The 24,560-nt window shown below is 51.0% G+C and overlaps 2 protein-coding genes across 2 annotated transcripts in view; both read left to right on the plus strand.

The window, feature by feature from the left end:
* LOC104572746 (myomegalin) overlaps window positions 1–24,560 on the plus strand; it is a 111,113-nt gene that overhangs the window by 81,002 nt on the left and 5,551 nt on the right. The window lies entirely within an intron of this gene.
* On the plus strand, window positions 15,008–21,077 carry TNFSF4 (TNF superfamily member 4). The gene is made up of 3 exons (XM_088524570.1): window positions 15,008–15,211; window positions 18,837–18,879; window positions 20,113–21,077. Exons 1-3 carry the CDS (start codon window positions 15,008–15,010, stop codon window positions 20,475–20,477), a joined length of 612 nt encoding a protein of 203 aa, XP_088380696.1. The 3' UTR covers window positions 20,478–21,077.

Here is a 24,560-nt window from a genome sequence, read left to right on the forward strand (position 1 = left end):
CATGGCACCTGCTCTGATACGCAAGGACAGTGAGGTAAGAGCCCGATGGTTCCTCATGGCCTCACCAATACTTGCCTGCGGGTCAGGATCCCTCCCCTTGGCCTGGTCTCACCTCAGCCTTCCTCCACGTATCCACTGTCCCCTCATCCAGCTGGTTAATAAAATCTTGGATGCCATCACCACAGTAGTGATCACCAGCAGCCACACTGTAGCCCAGGAGCGCAGGTCTCCCTGGGCACTGCTGCCGAGAGCAGCGTGATGGGAGTGACCTACAGCTGTAGCCCTGTGTGGGGCTTTCCCCCTACTCAGGGAGAAGAGAGGGAAGGGTCTGGGGCATCTGCTGCAGGTGAAGGGCTCCTCCTGCAGCAGCGTGGGAGGCGTGAGCCCCTGTCCTGCGCAGTGGCAGCTGCCTTGTTTGTTCTTGGAGGCTTTTTCCTGGCTCTAAGGAGTGGGGCAGGCGAGGGGGGATTGTGCAGGTCATTCCATCTGCGAATCCAGTGGCCTGGGAGAGAGAAAGGTGGTTCTTGTGCAGTGTGAGGCAGCTGGCTTCTGCTGTGTGGTGACGCACCGCTGTGTTCACGGCAGCTGTTAGTTCTGTAAAATGAGCAAGGCTGCTGAATTGCAAAACACCTGCTGAAATCAGGCTTGAGGGTGCCTGTGAAAGCTTTATCAGCTGTTGCAGACACCTGTCCTGCTGTTCAGCTCTCTCTACCACCAAGCACGTTTCCTATAGCAGTCACCCTTTGCATTGGAGTCTCTTGCTATTCACAGGAGTATTGTATGGAGGGATAGAAGGCAAAAAATGGCCACATCTGCAGTAGTAAGAATTGCATCCCACATCCATAAGCCTGTAGGAACATTGCGATGTGCTGTAAAGTCACCACTCTGCAGCTTCTTGGAGACTTAATATTTGCAGTAGGAAACTACCAGCGGCCACAGGAAGAGGGGCAGAAAGCGCTTGAGGGCTCTACTGGCTCCCCTGAAAGCCAGGACTTTGCCAGTTGGAGGGAGCTGTGTGACCTTGGGAGGTGGCCAATGCCTCGGGGAGGGTGGAAAGCAGAAAAAAAAATCCTCTGTGTGTGTGTATATATATATTTTTCAGGCAGTTCCAGCTGGCATAACTGACCTTCAGTCTGACTGAGCCTTTCGGGCTGGGTGCTGAGGAGGGTCCTAGAGGCACGAACACGTTCCTCTAACCCCTCAAGTGGTCAAGCTCTGACGCTAAGGCTGCTTTGCTGCTGTAGAAAGCAGGTTTTTCAGTGGAGGAACTTAACTGGTGACTCTATGCCACGTTCCTCATATTGGGCTGACCTTGGCCTCTAGGATACTTCTAGCAGAGAGAGGAAAATAAGGAAACGAGAGTGCTCGCATTTAAGAAGAAACCACAAACTTTGCATTTGTGTCACTTAACTGTGAGCACCAGTGAATGGAAAGCTGGGATGGCAGAAGTGCTTTGCTGTCCAGCAGTGCCAACCTAGAACAAGAAAGGAGGCTTTCTCTGGGGCTCCTGGGATGGAAGGAAACATGTGACATGCCACCGCTGTCACGAGTTGTGAAAGTAAGTCTGGGCAAAGCAGTGCCTCTCCCCAGTTCTGAGAAAGCAGAGGCAGAGAAAGGCTTGTGGTGGCTCTTCCCTTTCAGGAACTCGTAGGTGATGATGGATGTGCCTTGCTTGGCTGAAATGACACAGAGGGATTTGCAAGCGGTGCTGCAGCAAGAGCATGAAGTTCCCCGGCCAGCGAGAAGCACAGCTCGTGGTGCAGAGGCGCCTTGGCAGCATCGCTTCAGCTGCCTTCTAGAAGGAAATCACTTCCGAGAGGGTTGTTTGCGGTGTTACCCCTCTTCACCAGTGTGGTTACTGGCATGGTCTGCTTGGCAGGAGGAGAGGAAGACCTCACCAACCTGTCTCGCAGTTCCTGCAGCAAACGCTCCCATGTGCACCTCTAGACCAAAAGCTCCCTCTCTCCTTTTCATCTCTAGTAGGAGGAGGCAGGTTGGAAAAGGGGGGTCAAAATTCTCCATGCCCTGAAGAAGCCACAGGTTTGCAGAAAAGCCCCCCCTCAGCAGTGGCTGAGGATTGTTTGCACAGCAGCTGTGAATTAACGAAGAGCACGAGGCCAGGCCATGGACATTAGTGTCTTCAGCCCATAGATATCTCTCTTCCTCAGCTGTATAGACCTTAGTTCATGCTGCCAGTTGAAGCCAGGGCACTTCAGCTTCTTTTACTATTTTGCATCTTCTGGGGGTTCCTGTTACTTGGCATGGGCATCCTCATGGACACGCTGCTCACCTGAGGGTGCATAGTGCTGTGTGAACGAGAAGTGGGTGTCTTCTGGGTCCAACCCAGGCAAGCAGGCCACCCCCGAGCCACTTCTGTTACCTGCCTTCTGCTCTGGGGTGGAGCTTATTGTGGTCAAAGGCACTAACGGAATGCTGAGTGCTCCAGGTTTGGTAACAGGGTAACCACAGAGGAATCCTCTCTACCAGGACATCTCAGACATCAGCTTAATTATCACTTCTCTGGATATGTGTTGTAATGATTGGTTATCATTAAAAAGTGTTGTTTCCATTTGAATTTCTGAAACTTCTGTTTTCCGTCGGTGGGTTTTGTTATGTCTTGGTTAAATTGAAAAGCTCCTAGAATCAGATACCTTGTTCCATGCAATGACACAGCCACTTCTGAAATTTCTCTTATCAAATTGAGAAGGAGCTGGGGCTGCTTTCATCAGCAGCTGGGGCTGCTTTCATCTTGCCGGAAGGGCTGCTGCCCTCGCCACGGAGCAGTCCATACTCTCTTCAAATCCTCTGCATCTTCCAGCGGTGGGACAGGTTGGCAAAGGCCACCTTCCTTATCCTGCTTAATCCTCAGCCAGAGATGGGAAGCTACAGCAAACTATGAGGTGCTGTGACCCCGGCTGAGCAGCTCTCCAGAGCAATCCCTGATATTGTCAGTGTTCCCCAGATAATTGTGGAAATCTTGTTTACGCCTTTCAGTTCCATCTTGGGCTGCCCAGGAGCAGTAAAGGCACCTCAGGGAACAGCCTTCCACCCAGTTTTGTTCTTACACTGAGGGTGGACGTGGGTCCCTGAGATGCTGCCGGCAGGGCTTGGTGTGGAGCCCTGGCGAGGCGGCTGGCTGTGAGCTGGAGGGGCTCAGCCAGATCCTCCCTTTGAATGGTGGATGTCGTATTTATATTGTTATTAGATTTAAAATGCTGATGGCAGCAGATACTCTGTGCTGCTCTAGGGAAAAGAAAAATGTCAGATGTTTTCCACTGAGACTTTCATTTCTCACTGAAATGCTACTTTCTCAACAGAAAGAGATGACAAGGCAACTCAGCTTGCTTTGTTTTCATCTCTGTCCCCAAATCTTCCCCTCCAAAGTTGTCAAATCTGTTTTTTAACTCTACAGTAATGCTGGATTATTTGATGTTCTTGTGGTTTGTTGCAAAGTAATTCCCCCCTCACACCCCCGCCCAGCTTCCCCTTCATCCTCATCCCCTGCTCCCCCTAGAACTGCTAAAGGGGAAGCAAGGGCATGGCTGTCCTTCAGGCCGCTCCTCTGCAGGCGGCCAGCAGGTTGTCCTGGGGCTGTGCTGCAGAGTTGGGGATGCTGCTGCCTCCTCCGTGGGTGCCTGGTTGGGCAGCACCAAAGCCAGCCGCTCCTGGCTCGTGAAGGTCTGTGGGAAGCCTGCGTCGGGGCCCCTCTCCCTGTGCTGCTCCACACTTGAATCTCGAGTGGGTGTCGCCGGCTGTCCCCACGCCCCCGTGCGGGGCTGAGCGCTGCGTCCCAGGGCCCTTTGTGCTGCTTTATCCCTCCACTTCGGCTTTCTCAGTTTCACTCCTGTTGACTGCGAACGCCAGCCCTGGTGACGCACTTGAACAGCACTCGCCCCAGAGCAGGCATCCTGTTTCCAAAACAGCCAGTGTGCCCCTGCTGCCCTGGGTACCCCTGTTCCCAAGGGAGGATGGGAGGACTTGAGAGCTGGGAGGAAATGGGAGGATGAGAGTGTTTTGTTCTAAAGAGCATCAAAATGAGAGTTGTGTGAACATCCAGGTAGGAATGGTTCAACGTCGCACCCACAGCTTGGAGGGTTTGGGGTGGCGCTGCCTCAGCCAGGTGTCCCCTGAGCAGCGGGCACTCAGGCTGTGGGATGGCTGCTGCAGTAGGCGCTGCCGCGCGTCCCTCACACCGGCATTGCTGGTGGCCGCAGCGGGCACCGACACTGCTGTCTGGTGCGTCGCTCTCCAGCTCGTGTGGGTTCGTGGGCTCCCATGTCCCTCCGCCAGTGACGGTCGTGCCGACCTTTGTCTTGCTTGAGGCTTCAGGACACCCCCGCATGGAAAGAAGCAAGGTGGGAGAAAAAAAACCCCAGATGCACATACATATACAGACACATGTCGCACAGCGCCCTGTGGCTGAAGCAAAGCCAAACGTCGCTCGTACCGCCTCGAAGCGGTCAGCTCCTTGTAGCTAGCGGGACTGGCTTGCCGCTCGGGGCAGTGGTGACAGCAGAGGCATCAGGACCAGCACCAGTGATGGGGGCTGCCCCGGCAGCCCTGCCCGCCACAGGCCTGCTCACTGGAGGGGCCTGCTGGTGGCCACAGGGCCGGCGGCGGCTCCAGGCAGCCCCGGGCACCGTAACCTCCTGTGCGACATCAAAGCGGCTGAGGTGGCGCGCGATGCAAATGAGCGATACCTCAGCGCCAGGGCCTAACCGCAGCGCCGCGGCTGCGTGTGCTGCGGCAGCGGCCTGAGTTTCCCCTCTCTGAGGTGCCGCGCGCGAAGCCGGCAGCACTGCTGCGGGCTCCCTCGCCTGGGCCGCCTCAGTCACCGCCTGCGTCTCCCTGCCAGGCCAGCTCGCTCGGCTGCAGGGTGGCTGCTTTGCCCTCTCTCATGGGCTGCAGCCTCCCACGCAGCCAGGAAGTGCCTGGAGGATTTGCTGGTGTCTGGGGAACCTGATCTCCATCTTCGCTTGCTCCTTGCTGTGTGAGAACCGACGGGGTTCAGCCTCCTGCCGCCACGCATAGTGTGGCCAGGGCACGCTCGCCTCTGCATTCCCTCTTCCTGGCCATACCCTCCCGCAGCAGACATGCTCCTCCAAGGCCTGAAACAGCCTCCAGGCAAACACCATCAAGATTGAGGTGTGGGAATCCTCCCAGCCCGCTCTTCCTGCATAATGAGACTACCACCTCCCTGCAGCCTACACTGGGGCAACCACTTTCCCTTTTTTTCACTTGACTTTTTCTTTTAAGCTATAGAAAGGGTCATTTTCTTGCCTACCAAAGATAGCTGCAAAGACAAGACATACCATTTGACACAGGACCTTCCTGGCAAAACAGAAAAGAGACGAAACCTCCCCAAACTAGTGACAGCAGGCGATATTTCAACACAACACTACGGAGTCCATCCTGCTGGTCAGGACCATGCAACATGTGCAAGTAATCACTGTTTGTATGGGAACACCATCCTACTTTCAGGAACATGGCCAGTGTGGGGGAAGTGGTGGATTTCCTGGGCTACACTTGGAACATCGCCATTAACTTCCATGAAGATGGTCCAGCATGACATACTGTGGCCCACTGGGCTACCTGCTTGCCATGTGCTCCCTTCCTCTCTTGGCCCATGTTCACATGGCAAATGAGAGCAGGAGACTCGGAGACACTTGATATCCAGTAACTCAAAGGAATTAGTGTCGCAAGAACGGAAGTGGGAGATTTGCAAAGGCATTTATCTCAGGATCTAGGGCCAAATCTGGCCTCCCACTGAGCAACAGTGCATGCACATCTCGGCACACAGGCTCTTTCGGCTCTCCTAGAGACTCAAACCAGTACTTTCTGGAGCTGAATGAGCTGCCTTCACAACCAGTAACCTCCATACCAGCTGCAGAAGTCTGCAATCCAGCTCCCAGGAGCTTTAGTCCCACGCTGTCTCCCAGCAAGTCTCTTTGCTGCACTGGAGCAAATCTTGTCTTATCCATAATATGGCCACCAGAAAGACAAGTTCAGCGGAGATCAGGATCCCAGTATTTAGCATGCCATGCTGGGGCTGATTTCAAGATGGGGAGAGAGGCAAGCAAGCAACCTGATAAGCCGTTCCTTTGACACTACCTACCAAGGTGGCCTGAGCATACGATTTGTCCAAGCAACTTGCAATTTGGGAGCCACAAGTTGACAGCAGCCTGACTGACGACCAGAGAGCATTAGTTCTTATGCTCTCAGCTAACCTGAACCTCAAGGCAACTCAGGTTGGGTCATTTCTGCCCCTTAGGCTCCTTTCTGAGACCGTCGAGGGGGTCTCTCAGCAATTCCAAAGCCTCTGACGGAGAGGAGGGTTTTGAGAGAGGGTTACAAAAATCTGGAGATTCAAGTGTTGATTGGCAATTTGTTTCTTCACACTGTGCCTCGTGGACATCAGCCGCTCTGAACCGGGCTTCCGCAGGCACACAGTCCACCTGAAAATTTACAACAGACTCTAGCACTTTTGTTCTTCCCATCTTATATTCTGCACAAGTCATAGCAGACTTGATTGATAGTATCGCTGCGTGGAGATGTGGAGAGACATGACTACGCTTGTCCCAGCACTACGCAGATGACTCCACCATGTAATCAGCTGAACTTTTCTGGGATTTTTTTTTTTTAAATCACCAAACACCAGAAGTTGTTGGTTTGTTTGTTTCCTGGCCAAAATGCTGACTTATCCTCAGTTAAACTACAACAAACAAACATCAAACAAAATGCTGGAAAGCAGAGAGAGGAAAACCAAAAAGGAAGCAGTTCAGAAGACCCACTGGCCTGATGGCACCTCTGGGACAGTGCTTTAGAAAGCCCCCATCTCCTGTCTGGGGCCTAGAAAAGCCACAGGCACTTTATTTTCTACTGCCTACTCATATCTCTAACCAGACCTACACTGATTTGGTAGATAATAATGACACCAGTGGTGATTCATATTCATTTTTAATCCATAACTACAATTGTTATGGTGTCCAGTCTCCAAGGAAGAAGACCACCACAGTGAAAAATGATCGGTAGGCAGAATTGGCAATCAAGATGCGAAAAATGACTTGCAAAGCTAAAAAAGTGCTGTGTGAATCATTTGATGGTAACTTTAATATTACCAGGCTGGGTCTGTTATGGGAACCTCTGCATCCAGCATAGCAGGATGAGCCATCAGCTTCAAGGTGGTGGTGGGGGGGGGGCAAGATTTCCAGGCTGGGAAAGGCAGCTCTGCCCTCGCTCCTTGCTAAGTGTCCCAGCCTGGAGAGCCGCTCGCTCACTCCATATCTCAGCCCAGTTGGGCTTGCGCGGGTGCCAGGAGACAAACCCAAGTGCAGATGGATCGCCAACTGCTCATCCAGTGCAGGGATGGAAAACATCCCAAACTGACTAGAGCTCCTTGCATGTAATACAGAAGAAACCACCGCTTCCACCACGGCTGCCTTCGGTTGACCTAGTTGAGTCACGGGCAGACAGTACACAAGTTAGAGACATCCTGCATGGAGTGCAAAAGAAAAAAAAATAAAACAAAAGAAGTGCTTCTGGCAAACTCCCTGTGGGGCATGGCAAGCCATCAGGGCCCTTCACCTGGGAGAAGCCCCTGAATAGGGGATCAGAGGGTCCCCTTCTGTCCCTGAAGGAGGGAGGCACACGAAGAGGGTAGGAGAAGGCAGCGGGGCTCTGGGCAAGGCCCTGCCAGCACGTTACTGAACCCTGAGCTCGCTTCAGGCGAGCTGGGCATGTCTAGACACGTCCTAATTTCTTGCAGGCGCTTTGCTTGCTCGAGTTGCAAAGGGAAGACGTGCAGGACCCAAGGCCTGGCTGCGAGCCGCTGAGCTGACCCGTGTCCCCAGTCACGCTGCCTGTGTCCCAGTCGGCCCGAGAGGCAATGCAGGGCAGATGGATGTGACTTTAGCATGTGGCTGCTTGGGCAATAGCACTAGGACTTGGGAGCCCGTGGCTCCCTCCCTGCCTGGGGTGGCTGGAAGGGAAAGCAATGCTGCAAGGGAACAAGCTGAGTTCTCCCCTTCTCCCCATGCCGGTCTTGAAGGAGGATGTGCATGTTTTGGGGGAAAAAGGTGCAGCCTGAGGGCACCAAGTCACTTCCCTGCTCAGGTCTCAGTTCCTGTGGTGCATCGGTATTGAACAAGCAGCCAAAAATGCCGTTGTGAGGGGATTAAAAAAAAAAAGCGCATATTCTTAAAAAAAAAAAAAAAAAAAGGGCAAAGAAACCCTAAGGCCTGGATGAAAAAAAAAAAAAAAGATGATTTAAAAAGAAAATGATGTCACCGAGTCCCTAAGACACACTTGCAGCCTCGCAGCAAATGCACTCACCAGTCGTTCCATGCAATGCGAGTGTGGGAGCCAGTCCTGAGGACTGTAGCTACACGCCTGGGAAGATCAAGCAAGCACCAAGCACCCCAGGTGCCTGTTCGGCGTTTGAGCTTTGGGAAAACCGGGTGGGGGACCCTGCTGGGAGTGGGGGTGGGCCCCCTGCCCCCTTCCCTGGAGAGCAATTAGAGCATCTGCCTTGATGAGGAACTGGGAAACTCTCCCTGGGCACCTGGCAAGCAAAGGGGTGATTGCCGGAAGGCATACGGGACTTATTAGCCACTGCTGGGAAGAGCATTTGGGGACCTACTATGGGATGCCTGAGGCAGAGGAGGACCAAAGGTCTGGGGAAAGGGAAGGGTTGAGGCGGTCTGGAAAAGGGGCACCATGGGAGAAGAGGGAAAGGGGGGCAAAAGCCGCCACTCAGGGTGCTTGTCTGGGGCACACGCCTGACCACCGCGGCGTGTCCTGCCCCCTTATCAAACCCTGTTCCTTGCCACTTTCCTGCATGGATGGTTGCATGTGGAGGTCCAGGTGCTGGTCACTGGTGCAGCACCATGGGTCACGGACTGATATGAGAGCAACATTGTCCCACAGATTTGAGCAGTGCCCCCAGCCCCTGCAAGCCCCCCACTATGCAGCTACAGAGGGGCCACCAGCTGAGAGCCAGGCTATAGGGAGCCCAGCGCAAGCCCCGAGCTCTGGACGTGTCCGTGCCCTAAGGAAGAAACCTGCCAGGGCTGTTTATTTTGCAGTTAAGCCACAGTGAAAACAGCAAGTGAAGGAGAAAGCAAAATGAGCCCGAGAAATTTGCGGGCAACCGCAAATATCCATGAGAGAGGGCTGGCTGCGCACGCCACCATGGCTTGCGCTCCATCCTATGCCCTGCCTTGCTAGCAGCATCCCTCATGGGATGCAGCATGGGAAAGGCAGGAATCGCCTCCTGGGGGGCCTGGAGATGGGGCGCATCCCCTGCTTCCGTCCCCCGGTAAAAGCCATGCGGGAGTGCAAGTGCTCTGGTGTGTAATACAGAGAAAACCTCAGCCTGCGGGTTAGTCATTCACGGCTCTCGGTGCTGCCTCGCTACCCTGCCACGAGCGGGCTGGGAGCATTGATACAGAGCGCCCTGCTGATGCCGAACTACATCCCCACTGGGCTCCCCAGTGGGGCTCAGGGCCACCCATGGGCTGGGCCACTAAGTGTCAGCGGCCTCTTGCCCGGTGCCATGTGTGGCAAGGGAGCCCGGCCATTTCTTCTGCAGGAAGAGGAGAATTAGCTAGCAGCCAGGAAGCAGTTCCTGGTCGTGCTCTGTTGCAGTCGTGCATCCGAAAGACTGTGCAACCTATGTTAGGTATGTTAACAAAACACGAACATTTCCTTTCAGGCGGCATCATTTGGCAATTCGTCTTACTGCAGCTAAAAAAGGAAAAAAAAAAAAAAAAGGACTAAATAAAAAAAAAACTGAGGAGGAGATCAGGTCTGCCGGGTCCAGACAGGCTCTGCTTGAGCCCCCAGCGAATGGTCCCGAGCAGGTGGAGCGGAGCCGCTGCGGGAAGCCTCCCTTCGAGAGGGTCTTGCTGACCAGCAGCAAACTTTCTAAAGGTTATTGGGGACTGGTCCTAACACAAAAGCTCCTGAGTTTGATGCAAGAGGAGGCTATATTGGTGCTTTTTATGATTAAGTTGCTGAACAAGTGGCGATTGCACCGGGAGGAGTGACCACAATCTGATTTTACTCAGAATGAGCAAATGGAGGACAATCCCAGGCAGTAATATAAGTACCAGATGTTTCAAAAGTGCTAATATAAAGTGAAGAAAATCATGAGCAAAACTGACCAAATGGAAATAACAATAGCTAAATGACTGTCAATGGAAAGTTGAGCTCTCTTATTTTGTCAGAGTCTAACCTGAAGGCTATTAAACACAAGAAAAGCAACAGTCAGAAAACAGGGAGAGGAAAGAGCACAAAGCATCCATAAGGGAGACCCTGTGGATTGTGATGGGAAGTAAAGTACCTAAGAAGGTGAATATAATCCCAGTTAGAAATGAGAAATCCTCAAAATGGATGTCTTTAGGCAGAAAAGTTTCACAACTCAGACGGGACAAGTGGACGTGACTGCAGGAAAACAGGGCTGCACTGGGATTTGGTCAAGAAATCTCCAGGTCTGCAGAGACCTCATGCTGGTCAATACACAATTGTTGGCACCAGATCTTGATTCATTGTCCAGAATTACATGCCGAATAGAAAAATTTGCTGACAAAATTCATCTTGAGAGATGTGTGAAGTGGTATTGCGCATATCCTGTCTAGCAAAGGATGACCCTGGAATCCCAACAGAATACTTGCAAAAGAACGGATTGACTCATTTCCTAGAGTAGGAAATGGTGCCACGTGAAGGTCCTTCTCCTTGACTTTGGCTAGGACTGGAACGAAGCTGAACTCTTCTCCACCTCTGCACTGAACCATCTGGAAGTAAATATAAAACCATCACTGCTGACCAGAAACACACATGACATCAGGATGGCGGGAGGCAGCGTGAGGGCCAGACTTGCAGGCAGACAAGGCATCGGCTGGATGGACGATACCACAGCTAATGGCCTAGGATGAGGAGGAGCCTGCCCTGCAATCTAAAGGGAGGGAAAAGGCAGTTGAGTCTTCTGAAGCATGAGGCAGCAAAGCAAAACGTCTTATTCCATCAAAAACTAAACCCCATTGACTTGCTGGCTATGTTGGTTTTGTGAAACCATGCACGTCTCCCCTTATTGCTGTCTCTGCTTGCCCATCTCCCATCTGCTCATGCTTTGTTCCAGCTACTTAATTTGGACTAATAAAAGACAGTTCTTCTGCCTGGAAACCTTCCCTGAAATCCTGCACTATCATTGCGTTTACAAAAGAGATTTCAAAGGCCAAGCAAGTAGGCTACAGAGCCACAGAATGACATAAAAAATGAAATAAAACATTGTTTTCAAGGGGTGGAGGGGTGAGTCTTGGACCTCTGTGTTGGCCAACAAACTCACACAAGGGAGATGACAGGAAGCAGAGAGCCTGGTGATGATGGTGTTTGACAGGCAGTTGGAAGCACCTTCTTAACCCTCCTTTGCCTTTCCAGGGCAGAGCCAGGCTTGGTGCACAACCTGTTTGCACGTCACTCATAGGGGTTTCTAATCCCCCAGGAACAACTGGGAATGAAGGTAGCTGGGTGCATTTTTAAATGAGAGCCCTATAATTTCCATGAGAGCCCTATAATTATCTCTTTTCCGATAGACTCTTGTTTCTTCCCTGCAGAAAAATGTCAAAAGATGTACTTGATTTTATCTCCTGCTATCTTCTGGCATGATGATATACTTAGGTGTGACTTCTGACCAAAGCGGCTGCTGAAGAAAAAGAGGGGAGCTTGGTATGACTAAGTTGACCTTGACCTTTCAGAGGTGCCATGGTTGAACACTCAGCCCCTTCCCACTCAGCTCGCACACGGTAAATGAAGCCCACCCAGAGGAACATCCACAGGGGCTCACTGGAAAGAGATAACGCTCAGTGCCGAGATTAGTCAGCAATAGAAAAACTCCCGTAGAGAAAAAAGGGCTGCAAACGGCCTTCCGAGACGTGGAGAGCCTGCTAATCGCCCCATCTTTGACGTCCTGTCACTTCCCCTGCTCGGAGGCTTGCGCAGGGCTGTGCCGTGGCTCTTTGGGCTCCTTCTCCCTGCCCCGCGATCAACCTGAAGCCACGGTAAGGGTGAATAGTAAAAAAAAGTCCCACTGCAAGATGGTGTATGTCTTTGGGATCTCCCCGCGAAGCCCTTGGTCTGCACAAGTGACCGTGTTTTCACTGGTGGCTTCTCCGCACTTTCACATCGCTCTCGTCTAGCTTGTGCTGCCAGAGGGCTCTTGCCTAACGCAGTCGTCCCGCTGGCTCCGTGGCTCTGCTGGCAGGAACCCCCGAAAGAAGCAAACGTGAGGTTAGCGCTGGCCATCGGCCAGGGCCGAGGATGGCACATGCAGAAGGGAAATCTGGGGCTGAAAAATAGTTAATGTGCTTGAGAAGCACGAGAGCAGCACTATTTACTTATTTTTTTAATCAGTGTCAAGGAATTGATCCCCACTGGGTCTTGCAGTCCTTGGAGGAGCACCCGTGCTGTGTGGCTGCAGCTCAGTGAGGTCCCCAGGGCCACGCGGCCGCTGCTGCTGCTCTGCGGGGCAGAAAGCAGCAACCTCGTGGCACGAGGCTCTGGGCTCTGCAGCCTGAGCTCCGTGCAAAGCTTAACTAGGAATAAATAGTAGCACCACGTTTTAGATAAGGTTTTTTTTTTAAATGCTCATCGCCCTGGGCTGGGAAAGCCCAGAAATGACAAAAAAACACAATCATGTAATGTGAGAGATACAATACTGTTGCCAAAAAAAACCCCCAAGCAAACAAACAAACAAAAAGCCACCCCTCCAGCTAACTAGCTCCAGTGCCCTCCAGATCTCAGGAATAAAGCTCTTGCGAGTGTTTCCAAGAGGCATTTCTTGGGGAAAACACCCTGACACCTGCACAACTGGTGTCTGCTGCAGGAAACCAACAGAGGGGACCGCTGGGTGCGGGCAGTGAACCAGAGACCCAGTGGGGAGGCCAGGGCTGCGAAGGGGGAGGTTTTCCATGGGATGGGGAGCAAGGGCTCTGAAAGTCCCTATTTGAAGCCACCAGATTTGCATGGCCTCCTAGGCAAGGTAGATGGACGAGATTAAAACCGTGAAAGCTGATCTGTGCCTAGGTGCTCGTGATGCTACTGAATTAGCTGTCCTGTTTCAGACACAATACATTATTTGAAATGCAGCTTCGGCGCTAGCAGGGTGGTTAACCCAGGCTGAGCGACACTTGCACTGGCGGGGTGGGGGTACAGAAATGACGAGACAATTTCAGAAATACATATATGCATCCATACATGTATGCACATATCCTCCACCCACATTCAGAGAATATTCATCTATTTCAGAAACACACCCCATAAAAATACAAAGGAGGGGAGGGAGATGGGCAAGAGTGGTTGTGTCTAGTTCCAAGGTTCACACTGGAAACGTGAGAATTGCAGGATCACTCTGGTTTGGACTTCTCAACTCGGCATCCCCAGCATTTTTGCAGAAAGCAACCAGCACCGGCAAACCCAAGTTTCCTTTGCAGGGGGGACGGAGCAGGACAGAGCAACCCGAGACCCCGCGGACTCGCTGTCCCACCCGCTCTCCCCAGGCCAGGCACAGTCCGGCCACTAGGTGTCAAGATCCTGCCTCGGAAGCGATGCTCCATGTCGCGGCGGAGCGCGCAGGGACGCCCCACACGGCACCAGCACCACCCGGCGCGCTCGACCATTCCCGTGTCCCTCGAGAAGCAGTGGGAATTTTGAGAGCTGAACCACCTTCTTCGGCTGGTTCTTGAAAGGCCTCGTGGATCAGAGCGTGTGCCCGACTTGTCCGAGCGGTCGTGGACGACTGAGTTTTTTTCCCCCGAGAGCAGCACCTGGACACATGAACCTAATGGCAATTTGCTTACCTGGGATACCCCCTCCCTTTGACTTACGTCTACAGGAAATGTCCTTGCTTAAGTGGAAAAGAAAGAAAAATAAAGACACAATAAGAACATGACTTCTGCTTCCCCTGCAAGCCGCGGGCATGTCTATCAGGACCTGGGCCTTGTGACAGGTTGAGAGAGAATTTTTTGGGGAAGAGAAACTCTCTGACAAGTCATCCCTGAAAGGCAGGCTCACGATAAGCCTCCCAGCGGGCCCGATCGTCGCCGCAAGGAAGCGGCGCCTGACTTCAGTCATGACATGCTAATTTTCAGCAGAAAAAAAAGCCTGGATGAAGCAGCAGGGCTGGACTGCCCCAAAAGAGGGTGCAAAGCACATCGCCCAAAATGAGTACAAGGAGACAGTCCCGGCTGCAGACCACTGACCTTTACCAGCTCGCCAGCAAATGTCACGAGGAGACAAAGCGAAAGAGCTGGTGGAGGAGCCCTTGCTGCAGGGTATAGCAAGAACTATGCAGGTCGCTGGCACTGCAGGAAGGGATGTCACCTGAGCAGGTCTAAGCTCTCACCCTCTGAAGCTTCCTGCAACATGGCACTGTTTTAAGGCTACCCAAGAAAGATGTGGAGAGATGCACACTTTCTCTCCCACCCTCCACGCTGTCCACCTGCCCAGCATTCCCCTTACAGAAAAGAGATTTCAGGAGCATCACATGCTGCTAAGGAGCATTCGGTGAGGAGTCCATGCTGCCGAGCTGCCACCAGAGGCTGACAGGAAACCATGTGAAGCCCACCCCGCTGGCAGCTATTGTTTGAAATATCACTTGGCAAGAGATGCGCACATGCAGCCATGAACAGCATAAACACATCTACTTTCAAAGGGCCTTACTCAAAACTGAACTGGGATGCACTCAATCAGCCCCCACATTCACCAAAAAAAAAAAAAAAAAAAAAAAAAAAAAGGTAAAGAAAGAAAGAAAGAAAGAAAGGAAGGGGAAATTCAGATTAGTCACAAAGAAGTTCCCCCGCCTGCTTCTCTGCATGCATAAAACACTCTCCTGAAGGCACCGTCTTCATTGCACCTCTGCTCCTGGGACAAGACACCACTTGTTCCCCCCGACCCCACTGGGCTCCGGGCTGCTTCCCCCAGCGGGCAGTGCAGAGCAGAGCAGAGCAGCAGAATGGACAAACTGCCGGACACGGAGCCCAAGAGGCATCAGCATCAGAGGGACCTTGAAAGGGAAGCTGCGGAGAACGAGTGGAAGAGCTGGCAGAGAGGCCAGCTGCGGAGGAACACGCTGCACCTCGTGTCTGCTGCTGCTCAGTGGATATTGCTGCTTGCCTGCTTGATCTACCTTGGCATAGATGCTCTGCAGCTCTCGAAGGTAAGAGCTTGTGCTCATCCTGCTGCCTGCTAGCCTGCAAAGCTTTGCAGGGGCTTCTTTTTAGAAAAGAAAAAGCATTCAGGCTTTTTTTAAAAAAAATGTCTTCTGCCCTCAAAATAACTTCCAGCAAGGGAGGTCTACCTCTCCGGTGATCCCTGTGCTACCCCAGGCTGCAGCCTTTGGTAGCCACTCACACACATTTTCATTTCATTAAAGGGATCATCTGGAGGAGTGCTCGTTTTCAACAAGTGAAGTTTCTTGGATGAAAACCAAGAAAATTGGTCTCTTGAACTGTTTTTAATATACCCTGTGTGCAGGCAGATATGCCAGAAAGCAAGCTAGCGTGTGACAATCCTAGCAAGAGCTCTGGCACAGGTCAGCATTCCCCAGCAGTAAAATGTACTGGGCTTTGGAAATAGTCAGCTGTAATCTGCAAAGGAAAGCAAGTGTATCTGTGTGTGCCCACAGGACAGACACTGATTATATGATCAGCAAGACTGTGTAACTTTTTATAACACTGTTCCAAGCTCAGTACAAACAACAGAAATACTTGAAACACAGAATACTTCAGCAAAACTTGCAGCAAATATTATTTCCTCTTTCACATGTTTGCGGACTGCTGGATTGCCAAGAGACTTTCAGCAGTATTTCAGCACCACTTATGCATTAGCTACTTCTCCTCCCACATCTTCTCTGGGTGCTTCGGAATGCTCTCAAAATTGCAGTGTTTCATCTCAGCAGCATTCCCTCTTTCCTCCCACTTAGCCTTGGCAGAGCCAGTCAAGGGTTAGATGGCCTAGGGCTCTGTGTCCCTTGCTGCTTAATGGAAACCCAAAGCCCTGTGCAAGTTATTAAGCAGTTACTAAACTTTAGAATGAAATCCCTGAGAAAAGCTAACTCTTTCCATTGGGTTCCATCCTCTTTCTTCTCCTTTCACTACTTGGAAGCCAAAGGAGAAGGGCAAGCTTCCTTGCTCTGCTCAGGATGCAGTAACGTCCCTCGTGTCCCTCCAGCTGTGTCTCCTGTCTCTTAATACCTCTCAGATCTGTAAAAACATCCTCTCAAACCCTGTTCATCTAGAGGAAGGAGACACTGGCTGGCATTGCCACATGTGAGCCTTACAAGCCCAAGATGGCAGAGTTTAGGAGGAGACACAGTCCATGCCTGGAGTTTCCCTTCCACAACAGAAGTGACCGAAACAGGATGCTCAAGGAGCAGTTACTGTAGCATGAAAAGCCCAGGCTCTGGGAGCCACCAGATGACCCTTTCAGTTTGCAACACTTGCTAAGTGCAGGCTCAAAACTGCTTTCTATTATTTTAAGTAGATGACCATGCTCTCCTGATCTGATTGCACCACGCTGGGCAGGAGAAGTCTCCCCGGCCACACGCAGGGGAAATTCATCAGCCCGGATTTACACGGCTCTGCAGTATAGCCTCACACTGATCATATAAAAGTGTAGGGAAGAGCCAACAGTGCCTCTGACGTGCCACACAGGGCAGTTTAAGGAGACACTGCCTGGCACGGCACTGTGCCTGCTCCTTGGAAGAGCTGTCCTCTACTCTCCAGGGCTGGAGACTCCATCAATAACTTCAATAGCAAGATGCTGTGTTTTTTTAAGAGCAAGCTAACTGATTAATTGCTGTTGCCCTCAGATCTCTTAAATATTCAATATACTGAATACGGGATCATTCAGTAAAAATACAGCATCAATAACGTTTTATGGCACATGCTCAAGAGAGGAACAAGAGCATCTGCAGCCCAGACTGTGCTTAACTAAAATGGGCAGTAATCTGGTTTCCTTCACGATGAGGCTTGGAGAGCAAGCCTCAGCTGCAATTTCCTAATGAGCAGCAGTGGGAAAAAAAAATTAAAAAATGCTAGTGAAAAAAAAAATGCAGCAGTGGGAAAAAAATTAAAAAATGCCAGTGAGTTAGTGATAACTTCTGCATCTGCAACACTTATGGCTTCCCATGTCTCCTGGGGTAACCCCCCCTTGCAGACCAGGTGGGATAAGGCCAAGGCCAGGCCACCCTGATGGAGTTAGAGGGTGTGAAACTCCCTAACGATCAACGCATACAACATAAAACTCCCCAGCATGTTTGGAAGTTTAAAGGCTCCTAATGATCCGTTGCAAGAGGGTTTTTATCTGCTGAGAGCAGGAAAATGGGCAGGAGGAGTGATTTTGCGGAAATTTAACACAGATAAGGAGCACATGGCTATAATCCTAGTATCTCCTACTATCTCCTGGTGCAGGGAAGGTATGAGCCACTGGCATAGCATAGTAGGCTGCAACTTGTGTGATACAGGAGTCAGGAACATGCTCGCAAGGGTCCTCACAGTTAGCACATCTTGTGATGGTCCTCTGAGACTTGCTCTTTTGGCAACATGAACTTTTACCCAAAACTTCTGCCTCCTGACAGTCCTCTAGAAACAGCTAGATAATAACATGAGATCTTTGGGAACCACCTCAACAGATCTCCTGTCTGGGGATCCCAAACAGGCCAAAATAGTGTGGAAATGATGCAGGAAAATCTGAAGCAGTTGCTGAGGAGTCCCTCTGTGGCCTGGGACTCTCCAGGCATCCTTTCCTGCACGCTATGTAAAGGCAGAACAGTGAAATGGGGATGATGAACTTTGTTACTAGCTCACCTATGCCTGTGTGGTGACCAGAATAGAGATTTAAAACAGACCACGTGCCTCAGCAACAACGGGGTCACTGTTCTTACAGCTGCAAGGTTGTTGCCTAACCCATCCACACAGCCTGCTGTCACCTAACCTGCCCATATAGCGACTGTCTACTGCCGGCCAGGCAGGACAGGCTGCAAGGGATGTTGCCTGCGGAAAAGAAAAGCCGCAAAACACCAGCTCTAGCAGCGCTAGAGGGTGCCAGAGGAGGCCTTTCCCACTGCCCGCACCCGGCACCCACCCCACGGCATCGAGCGGCCGCTCGGCTCTGCCAGGACAGGGCCCTGTGCCCACGAGCCGCGTGTCCGTCCTTCTCCTGGGGGCTGCTGCCCGCAGCGCTCCCCCTGCGCCCAGCTGCTCTGCTCCTCCATCAAACGAGGCTAAGCACATAAAAACCTGCCCAGGGTGCAACTGACTAGGTCGTTTTCTTCCCCTAGGAAGCCCCTATGGCATAAAGAAAGAAGAGAAAAGGGAGCAGCGAGCCTAACCTTTCACTCTTTAATCAGGCAAGAGGCTGAGGACTTGTGGTTGTGAAGCGACTGCAGATTTGGGCCTCCTGTGGTTAACATGAGATGGGTTTGAGATGCAAAGTTCAGATTTAAAAAAAAAAATCTAATAGAGACGTGTCGCATTTTGCATATTGGATTAGCCAGACGCGCTTCTGCGCTCGCCTTCGCTTTTTCTGCTTTACTCATGAAACGCAAGTCGACTTGAAGGGCATCTCAGCCGAGTCCGCCGCGAGACGGGCGCCCTATGGCAGCCGCATGCGACGCGTTCCGGGTTTAGTAACGTCCGTAAACGCAAAAGCGGGTGCAAAGCGGCAGCGAACGGGGCCGGTGCCCGGTGCCAGCGGGAAGCGGAAGCGGCGCCGGGCCCGCCCCGGTGCGCGGCCCTCCGCCCCGCCGGCTCCCTAACGCGCATCTCTCTCCTGCTTTGCAGCCCAGCGGCGACCAAGCCCCGTGGACCCACGTGAAGTTCTCAGGTTGGTGGCGCTCGGCCGGGAGGGAGGGCGGCCCAGGGCCCCCCGCGGCTCTGCACCCCGTGGCGCTGCCCGCGCTTCCCCGGTGGCTCCCGGTGCCCCCAAGGAGTGTTCTGCGCCTCGTGTCAGATCCCGGGGTTTTGTCGCCGTGGAGGAAGAGGCCGGAGGGCGGTCAGGTGGGGGGACGGGCGGAATCTGCTCCAGCAAGTTGGCTGAGATGGGCTCTCCCGGGGGAGCGCAGGTTGGGCTGCATCTAGAACACAAGTCTCCACTCTGAAAGGTGTTCTTGAGAATTACGGTGTTTTCTTGAAATAAGTGAAGAAGTTCCTGGCTTATGGAAAATGTAAGTGATTTGCTGTGCAGTAGTGCCGCAGAACAGAGCGGGCAGAGCTCTGCACATCAAGCAGCACTGCCCATTTTGCCCAGGCACATGTCTCGGCAAGAGAAAAAAAACTATTAAAACACATAAATCGTGTTTAAAATACAACTGATGGTTACAATTCCAGTGGAGATTATATGGGTAGCAGGGAATGTAACCTGGTATTGTTCAGAAAAAAAGCTCCTTTTCCAAGTTTGGGAAAATTGGCCTCGGCCAGGAGGGGCTGCTTTGCCTGGTAGGAGACCTGGAAAGTCTTTGCATCGGCGTCCCCCCAGTGTCTCTGCAATGCACATACATTCCCAACACAGTTCAGAGTAAGGTCACTGCTCATTCCTGGAGAAAACCTCTCTCACTGCATCCTGGCTTTAATTTTCCCTGTCTCTGCTCTCTCTTAATGTGCTTCTTCCTCTTCACTCTCTAGGCTGCACTTTTATCCTGTCTTAACTAAAAACACCCAAACCCAAAGACACAGATTTCTGTTGTTAGCATCTCCAGACCAAGCTCTTTCTCTTTTCCTTTCAACTGTTGTCACTTTTCCATCTTTTTGTTTACTGCTGTTATTTTCTGTTCTTTTGAGGAACCTGTGCTTCCTGAACTCAGGGCATGCTGTACATACATGTCTGTATTTTTAAGAAGGAAATGCAGGAAATAGTGCCCAAGCAGAAGCTTGGGGAGATCATTCATATGAACTGGAGCTCTAGTCCAAAAGGTGCAGCTTGCTCAGGATCTAATCTGTATTTCACACTCTTCCTTTACAATATTTTCCCACCCTTCCTGCAGTCGTTCTTTATAATAACCACCCACTTCTCAAGAAGCGCTCACCTTCATTGGACTTCCTTTGCTTCCTTCCATTCCAGGTAAAAGCATCAAAGGAATTGCCATAAATCTCAGTGCCGAGAGAGGGTCTATTCTTATCAGAAATGGCTCCATCATGATCCCCTGCGATGGCCTCTACCTGGTGTCCTTGAAGGGTGATATCAGTTCTTCTCAGCTGGACAAAAAAGACTCATTAAAGCTGATCTTGGGGAAGAGAGATGACAAAACCAGTGAGGTCCTCTGGGAGCAAACTCTCCAGCACAACGATGAGACAGTCAGTCTCATCACGATGTTCTACTTCTTTGCTCCACATAACATCGCTCTATGGACCAATGCCAATGCCACCATTACGGATTTGTCCTTTAGCCTTGTGCTACTAAGTCCCATCTTCTACTGCTTCCGGTAGAAGATGACATGCTAAAAATGTAACATGTAAAGTACGGCTTTTCCTACCACCAACACCAAACTAGAGACAGCTACCAATACATCCACCTGTGGGAGGCTTGTTCTTGCAAGCTGTACTTGTACCAGAAGACTAGCTTAACCTCCCGTCTTGGGGCTATGGAAAGTCTCAACTGGAGTAAGATAAATCACAGTGCAAATGGGCTTTATACAGTGCATGCCATGTTTCTCTCTTGGGAGCTCTGCGCACTTATTTTGCTATCTAGGATGGATTTTCCTAACACTGGAGAAAACACTGGATGCGTGGAGCCCTTGAGGAGAACAAAAACAAAAGCCAAAGTTGCTCAGATGCAGAGAAACCCTGGGTTTCTCTATTTATTTGACAGTATTTGTATATAATAAAAATGTGCTGTATGTTTGCTAAAATAACTATCTGTTAAATCAGGAAGATACCTCAGGTGTCTCAAAGCCACTTGGAGAATGAAGAGAACAGATCTGCTAAAGAGCTCTTTGCCTGAGAGAGCAAATTTGATGGAAGTGAGGGAGCTGCAAGAAACTGCTTTTGGACTGATTCTCGTAAATACTGTCGGATAGGTAAAGGCAAAGAAAAACAGACAGGAAAGGACCTAAAAGACTGCCCCAGACAGCAGAAATACTGGCCCTGTAGTCCCTATGGCTTTTTTTTTTTAGGAGCAGCTTTTAACGGAAATGATAAGAACTGGCTGTGCTAGCTTGCTGCAGACTGCTGAAGCCTGAATGAGGGGGCAGCTACTGGGGCATCTACATCTTGATGCCAGCTCTCAGAGATGTTGTGTTGAAGGAGAACCCCCCCTCAAGCATGCGCACCCAGACTCACAGACTCAAAATTGGCTTGACCCTAAAATCCAAGCATGTACAGTTTGGGAAAACACAGAGACTTTGTTTTTGGTAGGTTCTCTCTGCTGGATCAAGTGAGACCTGCAGGTCTGCCCCTCTTTTCTCAGACCTGCTGGGGTGACTCAGACAGGTCCCACAAGGCTTCTAGCAGGTCTAGCCAAGCACACACATCCCAGAGAGCCCCACAGGCCTGACCTCCACGTGCACCCGCACGCAACCTGCCCTCACTCCCAGCACAGCCTAGAGGCACGTGAGCTCTTGACGGCTCCTGCCTGCGCATCCCTCTGCCCGTTGTTGCTGAGGAGGAGGGCTGCCTTGCCCGGGCTGAGGGCAGCATGAGAGCTAAGCACACGAGAACCTACTGCAGACACAAACCCTCCTTACCACGGGTGTGCTGTGAGGGGCAGAGCTGCTGATGCCAAGGGGCCACGTGTAGTTGTAGAGGGGTGGGTTTCAAGGGCAGCTTGACGACCTTGCTCCCCATGAACTCCAGCAACCTCCCTCACTGCTGACTGGGCACACCAAGCTGGTTGTTAAGAAGTATTTATGTATTTATACTAAAGGCATAAGGACATTATTTGACAATTCAGCGAAACACACAGTGAAGGCTCCAGACTTCAGGCTGTCAATGCCAAGTTCTCTCAGGGGCTCTCAAGCTCCTGGAGCTTTGCTGTCCCCACCAAGCATGCCATGGGGCTTGGGTGCCAAAGGAAGCTCAGGAAACTTCTTGGGCTTTGGGCAGCTTTCCATGTACTTTGAGGCAGGAAGTCTCCATGCTGAAGCACCCACTTGTTTGGGGCTGGAAAGCAGCTTTTTGTTATCTTGGGACTGAAAAGTCCTAGGCTGACTTGTACCTCCAGGGTGCCACTGCCCAGCTGCAAGGGGCATTTGAGGCTTTTACCGCTGGTTACCAACCTGCTGCTCTGCCTGCTACTGAGGCCAAAGACAGCTGCCACGCTACCCAAAGCTGCACACTGTCATGCTCTTTGGCTGAAATGAGAATGGTTCCTTCCCTAAAAGTTAACAAAAATTTCTTTTGTAAAGTTGGAGTCACAGTGTCCCTTTGGAAAGCGGGATCCTGGTTTAACCGTATTTGAGTAGATACTTTCACATACTTTTGCAGATCAGCTCACCCCAAAGATATGTGAGTCAGGTCCTTCCTAACAGGCTTGTTCCCAACTTTGGCCAACATGGGATGGATGATGTCAGCAATGTGAAGAGGTGCACACTCTATAAAAAAGCTTAAGCCTAAAGGGCTACTGGATTTGTACCTTGGAAAGGATCAACTTTTTCTCCTTGTTTACAGTAGAAGAGGGCATTTCACTCAGTGGCTCCTGTATACTTTGAGTCTGACCTAGGAGATACATATATAAATATAGGCGCATACATAGACAAACTTCTTGTCTTGAAATAAAGGTTGAAATAATTATTTTCCAGAGGTTAATTGCTTGACATAAACATCCCTGACATGTGGAGACCTCATAGTCTGACCCTCGCAGGAGACCAATTTCACAGAATACAGTCATCAAAGCAGTAACCACTATTATTAAATCATCTCCTATTTTAAGCAGTCACCACTTACACTATGCCTTACATTCAATAAACACATGCAGTATGAACTACTCAACACACAAATGTCATATAAATTACAGAGATTCCCCCCTCCTTCCTCTTTTCCACCTCCCCACATGTGTAAAGTGAAGGAGAACATCACAAGGCTGAGGTGAGAGCCACAATCATCCCTTGGGTGCCAAATCATCCTTGATCTTTTCTCACTTTTTCATGAATCGGTCTGAGGAAATCTGCTCTTTTATTGGCAGCCCCAAGACGTAGACCTTGGGGCTGTGGGACACATGTCCTGTGTGTCCCACCACAGCAGTGTTCATAGCAGAAGAAACTATAGACAACAGCACAGAGCACAACGGACCAGGAGCTGTTTGTCTTTAAGACAGCACAGGAGTCAATGAATAGAAACATCTAAGCTCCTTTCATGTCTCTTTACAAGTCATCTCCTTCACTACCACAAACTTTTACCAATAACGGTGGGTAATGAGCTTGCGGTTTTTAGATGCCACACACCTCATCACCGGGCGTGAGTCACAGTTACTGCCTGTCCACCTTGGAAACAAGAGTGAGAGAGAGCTAGAATGTGTTTGGCAAAGGACAATAAGGTCTCAAGATCTTAAAGGCCATATCTCAAAGGGAGGACAAAGGCCTTATTGTCCCTTACCTGATGAGTTAATTTCAGCTTTCTGTTTTGCTCAGTGTCTGATATTGGGTTTACCACCAGCAGCACAGAATATTAGCAGGGCACATATATCTGAATTGGGACAAACAGATGAGATTTGGTTTCAGATATCACTTGGGACTAAGTGCAGCAAATGGAAATACTGGTTGATCTGCTTCTCCATCCGTCACTTCCTATAGCCAGAATAAACTTGTTTTACTGGTGCAAGTAGCACCAATTTGACCACTTGAAGGGCTAATTTTGGTGGCTGCTCATCAGCTCTGGAAAGTCTCCAGCCTAGACTGCATGTTGTTGCCAGCAGCATCCACCCTTTACAAGAAGAGCAAGGTCCTGCTGTCTCCCCATTACCTGCAACAACCCGAGCAACCTCCTGACTACACTTGAAGTTACGTTAAACTCCGTTTCTGAGGCGTGTCCTTTTCAGAAGCAGGGCAGGCTCAGTGCCCCTGCTCCATGACATTCCACCTTACATCTTGCTGGGGTGATTGAGAACAGCAGCAATAACATGAGGAGCAGGTGGAAAGAGCTCACCCTCATCAACCTTCTGGACTCTCCCAGATACTTGCACGCAGCTGCGGCCGAACGGTCACCATCAGCAGACACCAGAGTCACTGGTGAGCGGTCCCGAGAAGCAGGCTGCAGATCCTACAAGGCTTCAGCGCCGCGCGACACTAAGGTGTAAAGAAAGCTGTTTCAGAATGACAGAAGCAGCTGAATCACTATCTAAAACCTGATCTTAGTGGAAATAGGCTTTTCTGGGTAACGAATAGCTACTCTACCCTTGTCATGGTTCGTACGTATGCCTGCCATGTATCGTAAACACAGCTGATCACAAAGAGACGGACAACACAACCAAACCCCAGCTCTGAAGCTGCAGTCAGGCGCAGAAGCAGAGAAGGCAGGAAAGCTGCCTGCTGCTAAAGACCATTCCTAAAAGGCTCAAAGAAGGTATCGAGGCAGTAC

Source organism: Tinamus guttatus, unplaced genomic scaffold (genome assembly GCF_059628265.1).
Source record: "Tinamus guttatus ecotype Peru unplaced genomic scaffold, ASM5962826v1 Tinamus_guttatus_pri_ptg000211l, whole genome shotgun sequence".
Lineage (NCBI taxonomy): Eukaryota > Metazoa > Chordata > Aves > Tinamiformes > Tinamidae > Tinamus > Tinamus guttatus.